Source organism: Battus philenor, unplaced genomic scaffold, assembly GCF_028537555.1.
Source record: "Battus philenor isolate CCGP_79_NKW_IND1 unplaced genomic scaffold, ilBatPhil1.0.hap1 SCAF_11, whole genome shotgun sequence".
Lineage (NCBI taxonomy): Eukaryota > Metazoa > Arthropoda > Insecta > Lepidoptera > Papilionidae > Battus > Battus philenor.
Genome location: NW_027181673.1, coordinates 12948821 through 12968482, shown reverse-complemented (window position 1 = coordinate 12968482; position 19662 = coordinate 12948821). Strand labels below are relative to the sequence as shown.

At 32.8% G+C, this 19662-nt stretch overlaps 2 protein-coding genes across 2 annotated transcripts; one reads left to right on the top strand and one right to left on the bottom strand.

The window, feature by feature from the left end:
- Positions 1-3082: 3082 nt before the first annotated feature.
- LOC137929657 (uncharacterized) lies at positions 3083-9509 on the top strand. Its single transcript, XM_068772708.1, has 4 exons — positions 3083-3215; positions 6368-6535; positions 7815-7965; positions 9370-9509. The coding sequence occupies exons 1-4, from the start codon at positions 3129-3131 to the stop codon at positions 9507-9509; spliced, it is 546 nt and encodes a 181-aa protein (XP_068628809.1). The 5' UTR covers positions 3083-3128.
- Positions 9510-11084: 1575 nt separating this feature from the next.
- On the bottom strand, positions 11085-18157 carry LOC137930302 (uncharacterized). Its single transcript, XM_068773534.1, has 4 exons — positions 17965-18157; positions 13039-13209; positions 12249-12426; positions 11085-12047 (listed from the first exon to the last, which is right to left on the bottom strand). The coding sequence occupies exons 1-4, from the start codon at positions 18049-18051 to the stop codon at positions 11872-11874; spliced, it is 612 nt and encodes a 203-aa protein (XP_068629635.1). The 5' UTR covers positions 18052-18157; the 3' UTR covers positions 11085-11871.
- Between the last annotated feature and the right edge of the window lie 1505 nt (positions 18158-19662).

The following is a 19662-nucleotide window of genomic DNA, read 5'->3' as shown; positions in this document are numbered from 1 at the left end:
AAATAAACATGTTTATGGAAAATGATTTATTTTTATTTTATCTGCGACGTATTATGTATCCTATGATATCGATAACCTTTCAGGGCATGCCGCTCCTTTATCTCGAGTATACTTGAACTTGGTTTGTTGATTCATTTGCAAGTTTGATATTATAATATGGACATGAAAAATTGTTAAATTTTATTTAAAAGAGCAACTACTGCGTTTCTGGCAGGTTCTTCTCAACAGATCAGCTTTCCAAATCGGTGGTAGCTTACTACCTATATTGTTAAAATAATTGACGTTTCAAAAACGCGTGTAAATGCCTATTTGAATATAGGTATAGAAAATAAAGACGATCAGCACAACTATGCATTTGAAAAAAATAAATAAAGGTTATATACTGTATTTTATGATTATATTAATAAACATTAAAATGTTCCAGAGGCGATTGTTTTCAGTGTGTGTTATTTTCTATGAATTATTCAGTGTAAAATCAAAATGTTTTTATAAAAATACTATAGCAGAATTTTAGGAATGTTTGCCCATAGTAAAATTTACTAATTCGATAAAGTTGAGTTCATTGTACACATTTATATAATTTGGTCTTCGCTCCTGGTATTTCTTCATCATCATATCAGCCGCATCTACTGCATCATAACCCTCCTTCAAAGATCGCCATGATGACCGGTCTTGTGCTGCCCGTATTCATACTTCTCGCGATCTTTATTTTGTATGACCACCTTGTGAAGGGAGACAACTGAAATCGCTTCTGTTTTTATGGACTTTTAATACACGTATTTAGAAACAGCAGTCAATATTAATTTTGTTTTATTTTTTCTCTTTAAAATACTTCGATTGCTTATAATAAAATATAAAGTATAATATAATATAAATAGCACAAAGTATAGTAATAATTTTACTTTACTCTCTGTGTTTGGCACTAATCGGTGTAACATAACTCCTGAAGATGCCTCGTGGAGGGGTGATTTGACGGTGGCGCTTGTGTAATTCGCATTGTTTGCCGCATACGCATTTATCAGCGGGCTGGCGGGCGGTGCACTTTGTTGCACGACTACCACTGTGCATGTGCGGAAGTGGCTAAATATTGGTCCTTTTCTAAAATACATATACCTGTATTCGATCTCGCCATCAAAGTGCAACGTCAAAATAACTTTGTAGTCACACAGTCTACACGGTTTGCATGAATTACATTTAGATAAATTTGAATCGAAAATAATATGAAAGGAATACGTGAAATGTCAAAGCTAAATGTAGAAAAATTAAAAACTATTGACGTAAAAAGCTATCGGCTGCCGCCGGACACCCACGTGCTATCTACATAATAGCGAATCACATACGAATTGCTAAAGCTTTATTATATGAGATCGTTGCGATCGTCTATAATGGTCAGCTTATTGTTAATATTAATATAGATTTAATTACTTAATTAGTATCATTTATTGAACCTAGGAACGGTAGAGTTATGTGAATCCATTTTATTAATCTTAGAACAAATGAACTAATAATCTTCTTATGTCTTTAAAGTACTAATTCTTTAAATAAAAACATGTCTCTTGAATATGGCATAATGAGAACGAATTCAACTACGTCGTTCAAATTTTTTAATTTCTTTCTAAATACTTAGTGTTTTATGATGGCATGATATAGTGCGCTTAAAAAATTCCAAGGGTCATGTAAGTCTTCAGTAGTGAAAAATATTTTTTCACAGGAAGGAATACTTTGTAATAGGACCTTATGGGTAAATATATAATTTCCAGTGCGGCTTACATCACAAATAACGATTAAGAAATCGTAAGACTTTTTAATTGTTTGTAGCAATATTTTTTAAATCTTTTACATAAATATTGTTTTTACGTAGTAAACTGTGAAAATAGAATTAATAATATGTAATATCAAAAGAATAAAACAAAACTGCTTTTAAAAATAAGTGCTTTTTTATTTTATTGAGGCAGGACAACGTCTTTCGCGTCAGCTAGTGTAAGAGGAATTGTCATAAATTTTTACGTGTCATTAAAATTTGAATAAAACTTTTTCCTTGTCTTATTTATGCCGTTTTATTACAGTTTCTGTTAACAATAAAAACGTTTATTTATTATTAAGTTAAGTATGACATATCATGATTAATTATTTATTTATGTACAAACTTATCGAATAAGTAGTTACTCATTTTATTCCATAACAATTTTAATATGATTTATATTTAAATTGAGAAATTCGAAGCAATCTGTTTTCGCCTGTTTATTTTGTGATTGCCCTGTTTTTGAGACCTCTCTTTCAACTCCTGTCATGGTGGACAGTCTTTATATATACTATATAATAATTTTTTCACATAATTTTTAATTTACATACTAAACCTTTGAAATTAATACACATAGTGTGAATTATTTGACATTTTATACCGGGAACTGAACCCGCGATCTACAATGGCAAGTTTTGGTTACCGCTGTTACTATTGCAAGTTTATTAGATTTATTAGTAAGTAATTAAACTTAAACTATTTGTTTTCTGATTAATAGTTTATAATCGGTAAGTAATGTAGGTTTGTTGTGAGCAGAAACACTAATAATTTATCCAAATTATTTATGCTTCTAAATTTGAATCTATTAGTTTCTATATTTGTTATTTACAGTTTATTTTGTTCACCGATCAGCTTTTCTGTTTAGATTTTTTTTTTAATTTAAATTGGAACTCTTATATTATTTTAACTGCATTTTATCATCACATCAACCGTGGACAAGGTTGTGAGTTACGCATTTTACATTACTTTAAATTTCTTATTGTGTAAATGTTTGCTAGTTTTTCTCGTAAATAAATGCAATCTTTAGATATAAAAGGTATTTGTATTTTAAAAGATAAAGTGAAAAATACATGTATATGCGGCCTATATCAGAAGATGAAAATTCTCAGCTGGTGGACGGTTTTGGACACTTAGTAGTAATGTCGAATTTCCGGACCCGCGAATAAGATAATTGTGACGTCTCAGATGGCGTAGGATGGTCGTTGCGTCTACACCGGCACGCTACGATGTTTATTACGTTATTCATTGTGATCTTGTGCCTGTAGCAAATGGCATGTCAGATGAGAGGTCATATTTGTCGTGATCGGTACGTTTGTGAATCAAAGCCATGCTGGTAGAGATACCGGAATGTAGACGATGCTGCTGTTTCGTGCCACTCCGGTACGGTATACTAGTTTTCGGGTACATCAATTTGGTAAGTGATCATTGTGGTATATGTTTGGTATTTTAATACGGCTTTTATATAGTAAATAACGGATGATGCTAGATGCAGGCCGCTTTCAACTGGTCCCATTGGATAGTTATGAGATTGTCCTATATCCATCGTGGTCGTCCAATGTCTGAAATGATAATAATAGTATTTTTTTTCTGATGATAATACTTTTAATCAACTAACATAAACTTTTTAAAAGAGTCGTTCAGAAACTATCATCTTCAGATTGTATTCAAAATTTAAATTACTTTATATTTAACATTTATTTGTATCGTATAGGTAAGTGTCTGTGTAAATATTGAATATTTATATACAGCAGTAAAATGTGGTTTATTATTTCGGACCTAATTGATACGCTCACAGTTGTTCAACAGCCTCGGAGAAGGCTATAATCAAGATTTATTTATGGGATTGATCTATAAACGAAGAAAAACAACCGACATAGCCCAGAGGTTTTTCAGTGGGTAATGGGTAGGCCATGTAACGCGAAGATAGATGACTGGAGGTTTAAGGTTCTGGAGTGTAGACCATGGGCATTCGACCTTGTAAAGGTCATATTCAAACGCCAGACGTCGTACCGCTGAAATGATGATCATGAGATTGTATATTCTACACCTTTTTACCATTATCAAATACTACCAGTAGTAACAAGGTGCATGTTTCTAAGGCATTCTTGAATTTGAATGGTGAACCCCTAAGTGACAGTTCCCTGGTCTGTAGGTCTGTAGTGACTCAAATGCGTCGGTCTAAAATTTTTTTTATATGGCTCTCTTTTTGGGGACTTTTATCTTTACATAAAATGGACTTTTATTACGTAATAAGCTCTTTGACATGTATTATATTGACACCTTCTACTCTTATCTGTCACAATTCGTATTTCGCTGTCTTCTTTCGTTATATACATTATCTTACATTTTATTTTCGTTTAATCACATTTTTTCACACTTTGTCCACCTTCTTTCGACACAATCTTTGCTTTCATTGTTTACTATTTTTGTTTCCTGTAACGTATTTAAATTTCCATTTTCATAAAATTTATTGGATTTTGCTTTAATAGGGTGGAGTTACGTTTGAATCTTCCCCATAATTCTGTGATAATAGCGGCATTATTTATCTTCCTGAGGGAGACGACGGTGTCACTTTCCACTCTTCTCTCAAACTCTACTCCGACATCCGACCTTTTTGAAAATACAAGACAGTTTATTACGTGTACTGTCTGTTTGAGTTTAAAATTATGCAGGTAATAAGCAAGTCTCCCGTGTTCCTTGAACATTTGGATCAGAATCGTCTCCAGCTCAATTTTACAGAGCGAGCTGTAGGCTGGCTCGACATTCTGGAAAAATATCCTCGCATCCGCCTTAGATATTATATCTGATTAGATTTTCTACTGAATAATATGGATTTGGAGAAGTGAAAGTCCGAGTTGAGTTTCCCGAGGGAGTCTTATTGGCGTTAGTCACCGTGAATAGATCTAAATGAACCTCCTTCACCACTCTGCCATCTAAATACAGTCTAAGCTGTAACTGCCAACAGTCTGGCAGTATTTGATAATGTTTATTCACAATATAAAATATCTATTTGTCCCTTGGTCACGCCACATATTGACGACTTTACCGATTTTTTTTATATCTGTATTAATACTCTTTGGAACGTTTTTAAATAAAAAAAAATCTGCCGCTCAGAAACAGCTCAAAAAGTTTAAAAAATTTGACATTTCGCTTTAAACTCGCCGCGCTTAAACAAGCGCTGCAAATTTATATTGTCGTTCAATAGTTGCATCGGTCTGTATTTAATTATTACAATGTTAACTAAGTTATTCGTCATTTAATTAATAAATGATATGATCAGTTTGAAATATGTTATATTCATTTATTTTTAAATTTAGAATGTGACACGTAAGGCAAACGAAAACAATTTCAGGCTATTTACTAATATTTTTTCATATATACTAAAATATTAATTAGACCAGGAAGCTTTTTATAGAAGTCTTTTTATACGATGTTTCATAAATAAATAAACTAAAAATGATAGCATAAAGCAGTGCAGCTGCTTAATAATGATTAATAATAATGTAATATATCGCTGTTACGCGATTGTATTGAACCGAATCCAACATATTATTCAGTTTTATCATTTCATTATCATGTTTTTGTTTCAACGGATATACATGGACGGGAAATATCATGTTCGATACATGTGCGATTATATTCATATGTTTTATGGGCGTAGTTGTTTATATAGCAGTTATATAGTTAATTTATATGCTATATCAAAATTGTCCGAAATGATGGACATTATCAGGAGCTTTTTTAAATTATAAAGCGAGACGTAATTGAACATTTAAATTTTTTTCATATCGTCGTTCGAGGTTTGAAATGAATAATTTTGTTTTTTTAAACATTTTATCAATTAAAACTTTATTAAAAGGAATATTTTTCTCTCTCTTAGACCAACATGCATGAAAGCTTTTTTTTAGATATTTTTGAGATGATATCGTTATTGTTCTTTATTTATTTTTTTATATAATAAAAAACAAAAAATCGCAGAAAAAGAAAAATCTATAAATATCAACATGTCACAGCTTAATCTACGGCAGAATCTTTTGACGAGTTGGCCCGGCACATTGTCCTAAACCTCAAGGCATTTAACGGTCTGTAACGCTTGGGCAGCGACTTGAAATAAAATAATGTACCAATTAATGTATAATTGAGTAAAACTTTCAAATTGTATTGGTAATATGTATAAATTTTAGCTGTATTTATGTATTTACCCTTAAGAATTATTTTTAATAATTATAAAACGCTGTCGTGACGGGAGAAAAACAGTCTGTATCAAATAGCGGCAACCCTCTCCCAACTGTCTGCGCTTGGTAAAAGTAAAAAAAAGAATATTGTGGAATAAAACAAAAGCGGTACAAATATGAATTAGTAAAAAAAACATGAACATATTGGGAATGGACTTAAAAATCCAGATCTAAAATTTGCCAAGACATCACCGTTTCGCACAAGACTGCCGTTTGTATATCTTATTTTGCCTATTTTATATGACTTTTTTCTGTCTTTGTTTCGTTAGGGAAAAAATTTAAATTGTTATACGTAGGCATATATTTTTTATTTCATGTCTTATATCCCCAGGTCTTTTCTATCCTGGTGTTGAGCCTAGAGACATGGCTAGGTGAGACCACGAATTACACCATGTCGATCTACAGGGGGGTATCGTTCTACGCCAGGACTTTGCTCCCGATCTTCTTATACGCGATGGAAACCATTTTTAATATCATACTAGTCGTCGGAGCTCATATGGTAATGTAAGAATTCCTATTATATATACGCATCTACTTTGCACTAACACCGAGCTTGTCACGTTCTTAATTTTAAATATTAAACTGTTACTGTGTTTTCGAAATCTAATATTAAAGTCTCTGTAATTTAGAAAATCGCATACTGCAGTATTTTAAACTTGCAGGCATTGTTGCATTGTATTATATCTTGGTCTCTCTTACACGGAGCCACGGAGAAGGCTTTACTGGGGATTCCTCTACGAGATCGAATCTCGAATGGAAGTGACGGACCAGGAAGAGCACCTAAGGACTGAGGAAATCTATGGGAGATACCTGTGTCTAGTAGTGGGCATTCTATGGCCCTCCTACTCCTGATTGGATCTTAAAGAGGGAAATCCCCACAGCAATAAGGCCCAAAGTTAGAGACCAGTTGGTATACAAAGAAGATGTTAATTTTTTGCTTTTCTGAAATAAGGAAACAAAATCTATTCAGCGACAGACGAGTATAACATATTTATAATAGTATTATAAATTATATATATATGTACAGCACTAGTTTATTGAAATAGATAATGAAGTACATTCTGAATGGAGAATGTTTTTATTATTCATTGAATATAACAATCGTTTGTTAAAATATGGTGTTTAGAATATAGATATTTTCCGTGTTCTCAGACCTTTAATGTTTTACGTAAATAAATAATAAGGAAGAACACATCATTTGCGATTATTATAGCTATAATATGACGATATCTTTATCAAGTATTTACATAACTTTCATTCAATTAAAAACTCCTATAGTGGCAACTTAAATGAAGTAAAAATAGTAACAGTTTATATTCAATTAAATCAACAAACATGCAATATTTTTCTTCAGGCTTCATAGTATTAGTAGCTTATTTGTAGAAAACTATGTACGTGTAGCGTGTATGTGATGTGAGACCATCAATCCACTACAGCGAACACATCTTTGATGGCCTCTGAATTCAAATCGGCGTTCGAATTTCAATTCTACACACAAAAACTAATGAAAACCCCCAAAAATAAATCGATTTGTCGAGTGAAATATTTAATTGGTAAAATTGTACTGACTTTATTGTCTTATTCTGAGATAATGATCTTTATAGTACAAATTTAAAACAAAACAAGTTCATAGATGTCATTCTAGGGGAGAAAAATTTGATTCTAGTTGATTTATTTTCGCTTTACAATATTTCTTTAGACACTGCAATGGAACGTACTAGATTTGATTCTGAGATTTGTCATGTACTAGGTTTAACTTTATTATTTTTTGATTCTAGAAAAATCTACGACTTCTCCGAACATATTACTATTACGGTATCACCACTACCCTGGCCGCGTTTGTGTCTCTGTTCGTGGTGAAGTATCATCAGGTTCACTACGACTTCGAACAAGTGATCATCGAACTCTCCTTTGTCTTCTGTGGATTTGGTAAGTGATTTATAAAATGTATGTATTGGTAATTTTTTTGGAATTTCAAATGATGTCACTGGAATTTTATTACACTCATTAAAAGGAGTCATATGAGTACTTTCAGCATCTAATTTCGCAGAATCTTCTAATACTCAAGCCTCTAGGACCGTCAAGGTTCTAAAGCGAAGATCAGGGGATGAGAAACGCAGAATAGGAGGTCCACTCACAATGTGGTGGACTTTGTTGGGATAGTCACAGAATACAGAGTGTAAGTCGCTTCAAACCAGCTCTGTTTGAAATCAATGGAGAAGGCCTATATCAAGCAGTAGTCGTCATAAGTTACAATTTAAATAATGGTTCTGTTATGTGTTCCTTAATAGATGACACAACATTAAAAATAATAACTAACCTAACCTAACCTGTTTTTTATAACGGATTGGCAACCTATTCGCAAATTATTTGTACTTATATATGAATAATAGATGCTTATGGATGCTATATTAACATTCTATAGCATTCACCCAGTAACTAAACCACGGTAAACTTGGCAGTAGCCAAGGTTCACTTTGAGTCATTGACCTTAAAATCAAAGGCATATGAAAATATGTCTTTATGGATAAATGTTTATATTGATGCTTACATGATGTAAATAAATACATATGTACATATATATGGTAATTATCTATATGTATATAAATTAAATAAATGTCACATCATTTATAACTAAAAAAACATTGAACCAATTTCAATGATATTTGTGGTTTTGGATTTGTCTTCGCTCGAAATAAGATATTAAGTATTAAAATTTGATTTTTAAATAAAGGAAATAATAAAACAAATTTTAGTCAAAACATCAGGCAAGACGTGGAAAATTTTGATCTTAATTTTAAAATTTGAAATCTACGAAACGAAGTCTGCTGAGTCAGCTAGCTATAAATAAAATATCTGTCTATTTTATATGTAAAATACTTAATTTTTTAATAGATTGCATTTTTAATTTTTACTAGTTTCTAGCGATGGGTGTATAGTTATGTTTTTTTAATAACAAATACATCTAACCAGCAATAACTTAAAATTCAAATATTTATTGATATTGTTACGGCATTACTCAGTGTTGTTTCTATACGTGAATATTAAAAAAAATAATTTTAGAATGAAGTTTGGTCTAAATGTATTTGTTTTAAAAAAAGAATTTTCAACAGATAAAACAAAGTTCATGTATCGTGTTTAGTTAAGACTCTTTGTATTAAAAAAGTATAAGAACTCCTTTCTTAATACAAAACCAATTTAGTAGACGTATATGTGGAATTGAAATAAGTTGTTTAAATGAATAATTAGATAGTAAGGATTAATGAGTTAAATTGTCATAACCTTAAATAAAGACATAGGTGTGAAGATTAATATTTGAAAATATTTTTCCAGCTATCCAAATCTACCTACTTCTTCTGATAAGAACGGAGTTAAAGAAGTTGCGACAGAACAATCAGCTGAGCTTCATAAATCACGTCGCTGAAGTAGTTGTGACAGTTCATCCAGATGACGAGGGTAGAAATCCACTTTAAATCAACACATGATCAAAAAGTGTATAAATAAAAGTGATCAATACCGTTTAAAAATTATTTATTTATCACAGTGTATGATTAATTATTTTTAGGTGTAAAATTTATGTAAAAATTTATTATCCTCAAATAGTAGTCATTGATATGGAAGTTTTTTTAATTCATTACGATATGATACTTTCTATTCACGCTTTCTCCGCTCTATAGAATTCTTGGAACTTTATATTGGCAATGAAATCACTGATTTCGCTGACCGTTTTATGACGAGACAAGCAATAAGTCGAGAAGTTAGTTTTTTAATGTTAATTTATTTATATAATTAAAAATGTTTACTGTTTACCTAAAAGAAAAACGTAGAATTATAATAACTTAAACGGATTAAGGCCCGGAGGGAAGAAGACATCCAAATCAAAGGTTCTCTCTGATATGACATAAACAATGTCCTTCCAATTCCACTACAGACTAAATAAGTATGTTAAATATCTATAATATACACACACAATTATTTATATATATATATATATATATATACACACATATACGTATAAGTGTGTGTGTGTGTATGCTATATATGTATGTGGTGTAGTGGTAATGTAGAATGCCTCATGAACACAGGTCGCACTCAATTCGGATGTCAGTGGTAATAAAAAAGCACGTGGTAGCTATTTGACGCCATTATAGTAGAAAAATGCGTCTGGCGTGAATAGAATAGAACTATAAAATCGTCCTGGTGACCCGACTTTGTATTAAAATGTAATATGTGCGGGAATGCAGTATTAATATATTCGATTTCTATTGTATTTACTGTGTCTATATATGTAATAGAATTTCATTTCATTCCCTATGACTCATTACTATAAGTTTTTAGATAAAAGTTTTGTAGGAATATTCTGTTTGTTCGAACAGGGGTCTGCTAAAAATTTAGGAAATTCCAGATGCAAGGAGGTTAAGAAGGCGTTCATTAACCCCGCGAAGCGAGCGGTTACGAATAGAATTATTTTTTTTTAATTTTTTCTGTGCCTTTAAATATTGATAGTAATTTGTTATATATACCTATCCAAAAGAAACCTGTTCACTCTACTCTTAAAGACTCCAGAGTTCAACTTATCAAGAAAAATAGACCCAGGCAGGTCGTTCCAAATCTTGGCGACTCTTACCAAAAACGCGCTGTCAAACCGTTAAATTCGACTTTTGGGTATGTCAACAACGTATGGATGAAACTTTTACCTGCGCCTAGTAGTCCGACAAAGGAATGGAGATGGCTCAATTAGTTCGAAAAGAGCCTTTGAGCATTCTCCAAAGTGTATCCTATAAAAAACCGATAAGCTGGCAATTCGACGACGATGCCAAGGTTGTGTAGTCTGCTATATGAGAGCTTTTCGTTGTTAATTAACCTACGGGCATTTTTGTCAACTGAGTCCAAAGCTTCCAGATGATATTTGGCTGCTCCGTATGCTAATAATGCTATATAGCAAACGGTTAATATTATAGCGTTCTTATAGCTACAGATAATAAATAAAAGTCGTTTTATTTTCGTAAAAAACATTTTAATGACTTAAAGCTTTTTAGACTTAACGTATATTTTACAACTAGCATACGTCGATTAGAGACAATATAACATAATATAGTTACGAGGAAATACATATTTTTTTAAAGTGAAATAAATATATGGTGCAATATATCTTTGTTTAAAATTCTCTTAAATATTCTTAATACAGAGTGAGTTAGAAAGACGCACGAATTTAAGGTTCAGGAAACTTTTTCTTTTTACATTTGTATAGTTTTGAAGTGGACTTGGTTCCAACAAGATGGCGTGACGTCTCATATATCCAATGAGTCTTTAGCAGTCTTAAAAGAAATGTTTAGTATATAACTGACATCGCATCAAGTGGATGGTCTTCCCATAACCCAGATTTCACACATCTGATCTTTTCTTAATAAACTAACTACGATAGCTCAGCTCAAAAATAACATTGACAAAGAAATAAGAAATAAGATTGCATGAACAATTGCCAGCGAGTTTTTATCATTTTAGGATCTAGATTCGAATAGTGTGTACGTTTGAAAGTCACACACCTCCATAACGTTATACTACACTACTAAAATATAATATAACCACCATTTTATGTTATTTAAATATAAATTGTTCTTCCTAAATCTTTGTTTTTTATCTATGATTTTATTTAAATTCCAACAAAATCTCTACTTAATGACTTACCCTGTGAAGAAATAATGTGAAACAATGATAAATATACAAAGAAGATTGTATTTGAACAATTTTAATTTATGTTATAAGCTAGTCTTAAACTTAGCAAGAAAGAAGTCGAATTGAAGTTCAATAAACAGTTTTTAAAAAAACTCTTTATTAAGGTAAAGGTGTCTTCACACTGTCATCCTGGCTTTTATTATTTTCTGATACGTAATCTGTTTGTTGCATGTAACATTTGGGATCGGCGGTATGGTTCTCGAATTTGAACTGTGCAGTATCTTTCAATTTACGGATTTCACTTCGTAATAATAGCAGGAGATAGCTGTGAATACCTGAAATAATTAATAATAATTAATATTTAATTGGTTAGAGCTATATATGCACACACACACACACTCACACACACGCACGCACACACATTTTTACAGCAAAGCTATATTCACTAAAATGCCATATTTCAGGGCTAAAAATTTGAAAAATATGTAATAATAGTTAAACAATTAAGGAATTGTAAGAGCCTTCTCCATACTTACCTAAAATGGTGACGAGTGCAGACCCTGCTACAGCAATCCCTCGCCAAAGTTCAACTTCCTGAAGAGGTTCATATGTGAAATATATAATAAATCCGGTATTCACAAGGAAAAATGTAATCATCAACACCACATATGCGATTCCGTAACGAAAGTATATATGTAGCAAAGTGGTGTGTCTCTGAAACAAAAAAAAAATTATTTTTAATTGTTAACACTAACTTTTATTAATAAAAATCCATTATAAGTACTTTATATTTAAATAAATATTAAATGTATATTGGATTTACATCAACTAAATAAGAATTTGATTGCTTTTAAGGATGAAGATCCAGGTAAAATGTAATACACTAAACAGATACAAAGCTCACTTTGCGTCGTTTAGTTAGTTTAGTTAGTCGTTTTTTCGAGGTTGCATCGCTGCCTAATTACAACTAATTTTCTCTATATGTCTTTAGATTTTGCGAGGTTGCGTTGTTTTGGATTCGAGTCTCTAATTTTTTTATTTTTTTTTTCTAAAAGACGACAAAATTTTTCTTTCTAATTGCGCCATGCAATCAAAACTCGGGAATTACTTTTATCTTTTGCTATACAAAAGATTATTTTTTCCAGACTTTACTTCCTTTAAATTTTACAAGAAGTTTTACATTTAATAATACACCAAATGTGAAATCGTCTAAAAACGTAAAACTAATTGACCATTTACCTGATTTTCTATATTAACTTTTATTTTAACATAAAACAACTAATTAATTATAATGGTTTTTGTTAAATTTTAACATAAATAGCTTACCTTATGTATTCCGATCACGAAAACAAAATTGAAGACAACGTCGAACACAAGAATCATTACAGTGATTATAAACGACATTAAAATATAAATGGCGGTTTCGGAGAAGAAAATGAAGAAGAAAACCACGGAGAGCCACATGAGGAAACCGGCGAGCAACAATATACTCAACACCTGCAAAAGACAAGAAAAAGTCATTACCGCTGCAAATACATCATCATTTCACCTTTTGTCTACTGCTAGACGTGATCCTCAGCTCTATTTTTTTTTCTTAAATGACCCTCGCTTTTGGAGGCCTCTGGTACCCCTAATTAGTTGGGATCAGGGTCTTTGTTTACAAATAAGTTTTTCAGATTTTTCATCTTTATTATTCACTCACTGTCATACTTCTCAATTTCTTTTATTCTTACCTTATTTCCATCACAGTATCTTTCATTTTGTTCTTTCATTCTTTCTTGCTTTCATCGCCTTCCTTCCATCATCTTATTACTCTTAGGTGGCTAGGCACATTTTTTTTTATTCTTTATTTTATTATCTACATATTCTATTTTTTTATCACAGTTTTATTTGGGTTGTGCTTTCTTAATATATTACTACACTTTTCTTATTCTATTTATCCTATTATTAATTGACTAGTTATTTTATGTGCAGTTTATTAGGTACCTACTTATTTATATTGTTTTGTTTCTATTAACAGTGTCACTCACCACCCTGCGAGCAAACGATAGGAATGATGGGCGAAGTTTGTCGTCGCCCATCATTACAGTGATGCTCTCTAAATCTATTTTTAACTTTACCTCCGTTTTCAAGGCACTGCGCATCCTTGCATGTGACAATAGGCCACAAGGTGGGCCACGGTCTGGTCCAAGCCCGGTTCGCAGTAGCACGAGGGGTCCTCCTTGAGCTTGAATCTGTGAAGGTACTCAGAGAACCCCCCGTGCCCCGTGAAGAGCTGGGCCAGGACCGTGTCCACCCCGACTTTGCAGAGCACGCGATAGGACTGCGTAGCATTCGGGAAAAATACCATCGTTACCGAATCCTCAGCTCTATGGATTTCCAATAGTACCATTTGGAAGAGGATTTATTAAACGAGGTTTTATGTCCACCTAGTGGTATTTCGTTCTCGCTGCGGTCGCTAACCTTAAAGTACCTACCATCTAACATCTGTTATGCACGTATGGCCTACCGATTCTTACTTCAAATTGTCAAACCGCCAGGTCGATTACTGTCGTTCGTCTATGGTTCGATCTCATTGAATTCCGAGCAGAACCCTCTCTATAGCTCGTAAAATAACTTTTTTAACTCTTTTTAAGTGGCCCCGTTTCTGGAAACCTCTCGTTATCTAGTACTTAAGGGACTTTGTTATACAGGATGTGTAAGTTTTTAAGTAATTTGTGCAGAATAACTCAAGAATTTAAATTCTTCTAAATTATAACAGGTTGTCAAATAACTCCCTTCCGCTTTTTTGCTCTTTATTCAATGCTTTATAAAAAGTGTTACAGTGATCGGATTTGGTTCAAATATGCGCCGTTTTGTTCGATATCTGTTTCCATCTAGACGGCAATTTCATAATACCTCCCTCGTAGAAGCCCCCCTCCTTATTTGCGAAGAACTCGGACAGCCACTTTTCACAAACCTCTTTTGAGTTCAACTTTACACCACCAAGGGCGTTCGCTATGGACAGGAACAGGTGGTAATCACTTGGCGCTATGTCCGGGCTATATGGTGGATGTGATAAAACCTCCCATCCGAGCTCCCGAAGCTTCTGACGAGTCATCAACGAAGTGTGTGGTCTGGCGTTGTCCTGGTGGAACACTACACCCTTCCTGTTGGCCAATTCTGGACGCTTCTGGTCGATCGCCTGCTTCAAGCGGTCCAGTTGTTCGCAGTAGATGGTAGAATTAAGCGACTGGCCATATGGGAGCAGCTCATAGTGGATGATTCCCTTCCAATCCCACCAAACACACAGCAAAACCTTCCTGGCCGTCAATCCCGGCTTGGCCACTGTTTGGGACGATTCACCGGCCTTCGACCACGACCGTTTTCGCTTGATATTGTCGTATGTGATCCATTTTTCGTCGCCAGTCAACATCCGCTTCAAGAATGGGTCGAGTTCATTCCGTTTCAGCAGCATATCGCAGGCGTTGATTCGGTCCAGAAGGTTTTTTTGCGTCAAATCATGCGGCACCCAAACATCAAGCTTTTTTTTGTATCCAGCCTTCTGCAGATGGTTTAAAATGGTTTGGTGACTAACTCCCATCTCCTGGGCGATGTCACGAGATGCCACATGCCGGTCTAACTCGATGTAGTCCATGATTTGATCCGTAATTTTCGCACAGGTCTTCCGCCGGCTGGCTTATCCATGGTGTCGTTTTCGCCGGCTCTGAATCGCTCTGAATCCTCGGGTCCTCCCGGTCTCGGGTGTTTGAAAAATTGTTTTTTTTTCAGTTTTTATCCGAAGCGTCAAAGCTATCTTCTTGTTCGTATTTTTAATTAAATTCACAACACAGCAAAGTATTAACGGGTAGACCTAATATGTATATGCATTTAGCGGGCAGATGTGAATTACCACCCGAGTACGTTGACGAGGAAGATGATAGCCAAGAGTGATCGAAGATGTATTCACATATGTACAGAGTATTTACAATGTACACGACAGTAACGCAACGACAGCGACCACATCACCGATAGAGTTCGAATTCAAATCGACGTTCGAATTTTAATTCAAACGCTCGAGAATGGATGGTTTTAAATAAAAATATTGTGTACTGGCCAGTATTATGGAGTATGAACGCTACATATGTTAAAAAATTGCAAAAACTTTTCCCTTACTTTTTCCCTCTATATTAGATACAGGATATATTACATATAAATTTTATAGTAACGAAAGAATTAATTATCATATAAATAATATAACTCATGTAAAAACGACATTATTAATTTATCTGCATTATTATAATACCAAAATTTTTCGAATTCAAGATTAAACTGGCGTTAACGTAAATATATACAAAGAAAACAAATAGTAATAAGAGTGCTTTAGTGAAGTAAGATTCGTTGTCGTCTTTTCAGCCCATAGACATCTACAGGACTGGCCTAGACAAAGATATCTATGGGGGGACATAGTGTAATTACATATACATAGCGCTTGGCTGGTGGGTGGGAGATCGCAGTGTGGTATTATGGTATGCAGAGGATGCATCTGCTTGTTTATGAGCAGTGGCAATCCAATGCAGTGAACAGTGTGAATTATATGCTAATGTATTTCAGGAATTGAACCCGCGACCTACGATACCGAGTCTCAGTCATCTACCGCTGGGATAACACTGCTTGATTAATATAAGTTCATATTAAATTTCAAGGTTAAGTTTTATAAATAGTTTAATAAGGGACTTGAGTAAGGTAATCATTAATAAGTACATGTGAACAATGTGATATTTTTGTTTTAAAGAAGCTAAAACAATAGAGAATAAGAGAAAAAAGGAGTTATACTAGCAGACTCTCAGGGAAATTATTTCCAAATTAAATCGCCTTCGGAGTTATAGAATCTCATTTAAGTTAAGCACACATTTAACCCTTTCAGGACCATAAGGTTACGGTACCTTATTTAATCAATTTAGCTAAATGTAATGAATTAATAGGCATCCTAAAAACATAATTTATACTAAAAATTCAAAAAAGTTTTACATTTTTTTTGGAAATTTATGGGACGAATATGTCCCTATGGTCGCTAAGGGTTACTTTCTACTTAAACATCTAAATTTTGGTTTACTTGTTGGTAAGTCTGTTTTGTTGTAAATAATGTACATTTGTTACTTAGTGTACTTTTTTTTACTTGTTTATGAATAATATAAATATAATAGGGCAAGTTATTTGTGATACTCGGCAAAACAATTCCTGTTGTTAGATGATTGGTTGATGATTAGATGGATTGTTTTTTGAGACGTTGAAGGTTCAGGTGATTCTTGCCGTTGAAGAGTCGTTGTTTCTTCAACCTCGACATCAAATACCCCTTGGTCATCATCCTGTACTAGAAGTCTTTGGTCTTCGTCATCAAGCACTAAGTTATCTTCCTCATCGCTATTGTCACCCACAAAAATTTGAAGAATTTTATTTTTTTTTTAAGTTCAAAAACTCTACGTCCCTTACGAAACATATTCTGAGAAAAATATGAATAAGAAAATGATAGCATTTTGGTATATCACCAGGCTAAAAGTTAAGAAATCCCGTAAAAAGTATCCCTTTACGCCTACAGGGACATCCGTGTCCCATAATCTTTATAACGATTTATGACAGAATACAACATAAATACATTACTATTGAATATTTAGAATAACAATTTACTTACCAGGTAATGATAATTTGACACTGTAAAAACTTGAGAAGCGCTTTTACAATATCAATTATTTATTCCAAACAGCAGATCATTCGCGCCAAAAGAACTCTAACGTTCCGATGACGATAAACAATAAACGGTGTTAGTTATCCTATATTGCCAGTAAAAAATAATAAAAAGGTACTTTCCGAAATATTAAAACAAAAAAATAATTTACAATGGTTACGTAAATATTTAAATAATCCATGATTTTTGCTTGGGACACCGGCGTCCCCGTGGTCGTGAAAGGGTTAATTATCTGTAAAATAGAAATTTTTTCTTAAAACGATGCCAGATCTTGAAATTTGACTAGGGATAATAATAATTATATTTTCAAACGAAGGCACTGACGCTTATGTCTCCGGGAAAGATTGAGTTAAAAAATACATATAAATATATTTTTTTAATTCACTAAATGTGTAATGTAAATATTGAAAAAAAATATGTGCTAAACATGGTTATACTTTAACGATTTTTTAATAATAAATTAAATTTATATTAAACAAGTTCAATAACATATAAATGAGTTAAAAAAAAAAACAAAAAACACAAACCAGTTTCAAATAAGCCCACACCAGGAGACCATATCTCAACGGAGCACAAAAACAACATCTAGTAAAAGACGGTACGTCTGTATACATTTTTGCATAAATTAAATTTGCACTTTTATAAAAACAACGAAGTTTAAAAAAAATCAATATACGAGAGAAGTTTCACTGCGAAGCTCTCCACGAGCGGTTCAACCGGACGGCAGTCGTCGACTGCCGCACCATGCAATCGACCTACGCCGTCATTGATAACAATAACTTGTTTATATTATATTCATTAATTTGATCGCGCTGAAATTAATCATATATTATGATATTATATAAAAACATGACCAGTCTTCCTAGAATATATGTGTTTCCCAAAATTCTGTGATGATTACGGTTTTACCTAGAATCTTGTAAATTTATTAAATATTTCTTTATAAAGTTTAATGGTCGTGGTCGATTCAACCTACTTGGCTCGCAGTGTGGTATTTTTGTACGCAGAGGACGCTGCAGCCCATTCTCAGGAAATTTATTTGTGAGGAGTGGAAATCCTATATGATTAATGCACAAAGTGTGAATTATATAACATTATATCCCGGTCATTAAACCCGCGACCTACGATTGCGAGTTTCAGTCTTCTATATATATATATATATATATATATATATATATATATATATAGTTAAAACAATTTATATTTATAAATAATATTAGTAAAATTACTGGCTTAATTAAACATGTCAAATTTAAACCAATAAAGTAATTAAAAGTATTAGAAATAGAGATAATCTTATTTACATCTTTCTCAAAGCTATATAAAATTAGTAAATTTTTAGTAGGCACCTTAAATTTCAAATTTTAAATTTTAAAATTGTGTACCGGGGTTGCAAATAACACTTATTACTATTAAGACCTGTTAAGTTACAACAGAAAAATCACAGTAATTACTTTATACAAGTAATTTGAAATAGGTGTAAAAGGTTTAAACTTTTTTTTCTGAAAAATGAAAAAAAGCCTTTACGGCTTTTACATCTATAACCAATCACCCTGTATATATTTCAAGCTGAAGGATTGTATTGGTGTGTATCTTACGGTTGAATTAAGGAAATAACAAGACGATAAAATAATGAAAAGGAGTATAGTGATCTATTAGTTTTATAATAAACCAGTGTTTACCAACTTTTTTTGTGTCATGACTGTCTTAAAATTTTTCTGCTCCTTATTTATCGTACATGATTTTTATACTAAAGCAATTAGGTTAAAATAGAATTGTTCCCATTAAAATTCAAATTGCCTGCACGTGAGGCATAGGCCCCTCGTAGTAAACATTGCAATAGACTGTAATGTGTGGCAAATAAAATAAAGTAAGGTTTGCGGTACGTAAAGCGAAACTGAGTGACGATCAACAGAGTGTAACTCTTCCTTTCTATAAGACTATTAGGGGAACCGTTATTCTGACCTCTGTTTGTATAATTACGTCATACGTACGGTACTTTTATCATCAAAGCAATCCTTATGAGAACATTTGGTTTTGTTATCATTAGCGTTACTCCTAGAGGGGTTTGTTAGTAATGTTTTGATTTACACTACCCAAGTGCCGTTTGCGGAATCTGCGGTTTTTTTTAAAAGAAAAAATTATAGCCCTATTTAATTTATCCTCCCCTGTCATTCATCTATCATAAATTCTTTCATTTATTCTCCTTTTTTCTTCACGTTATA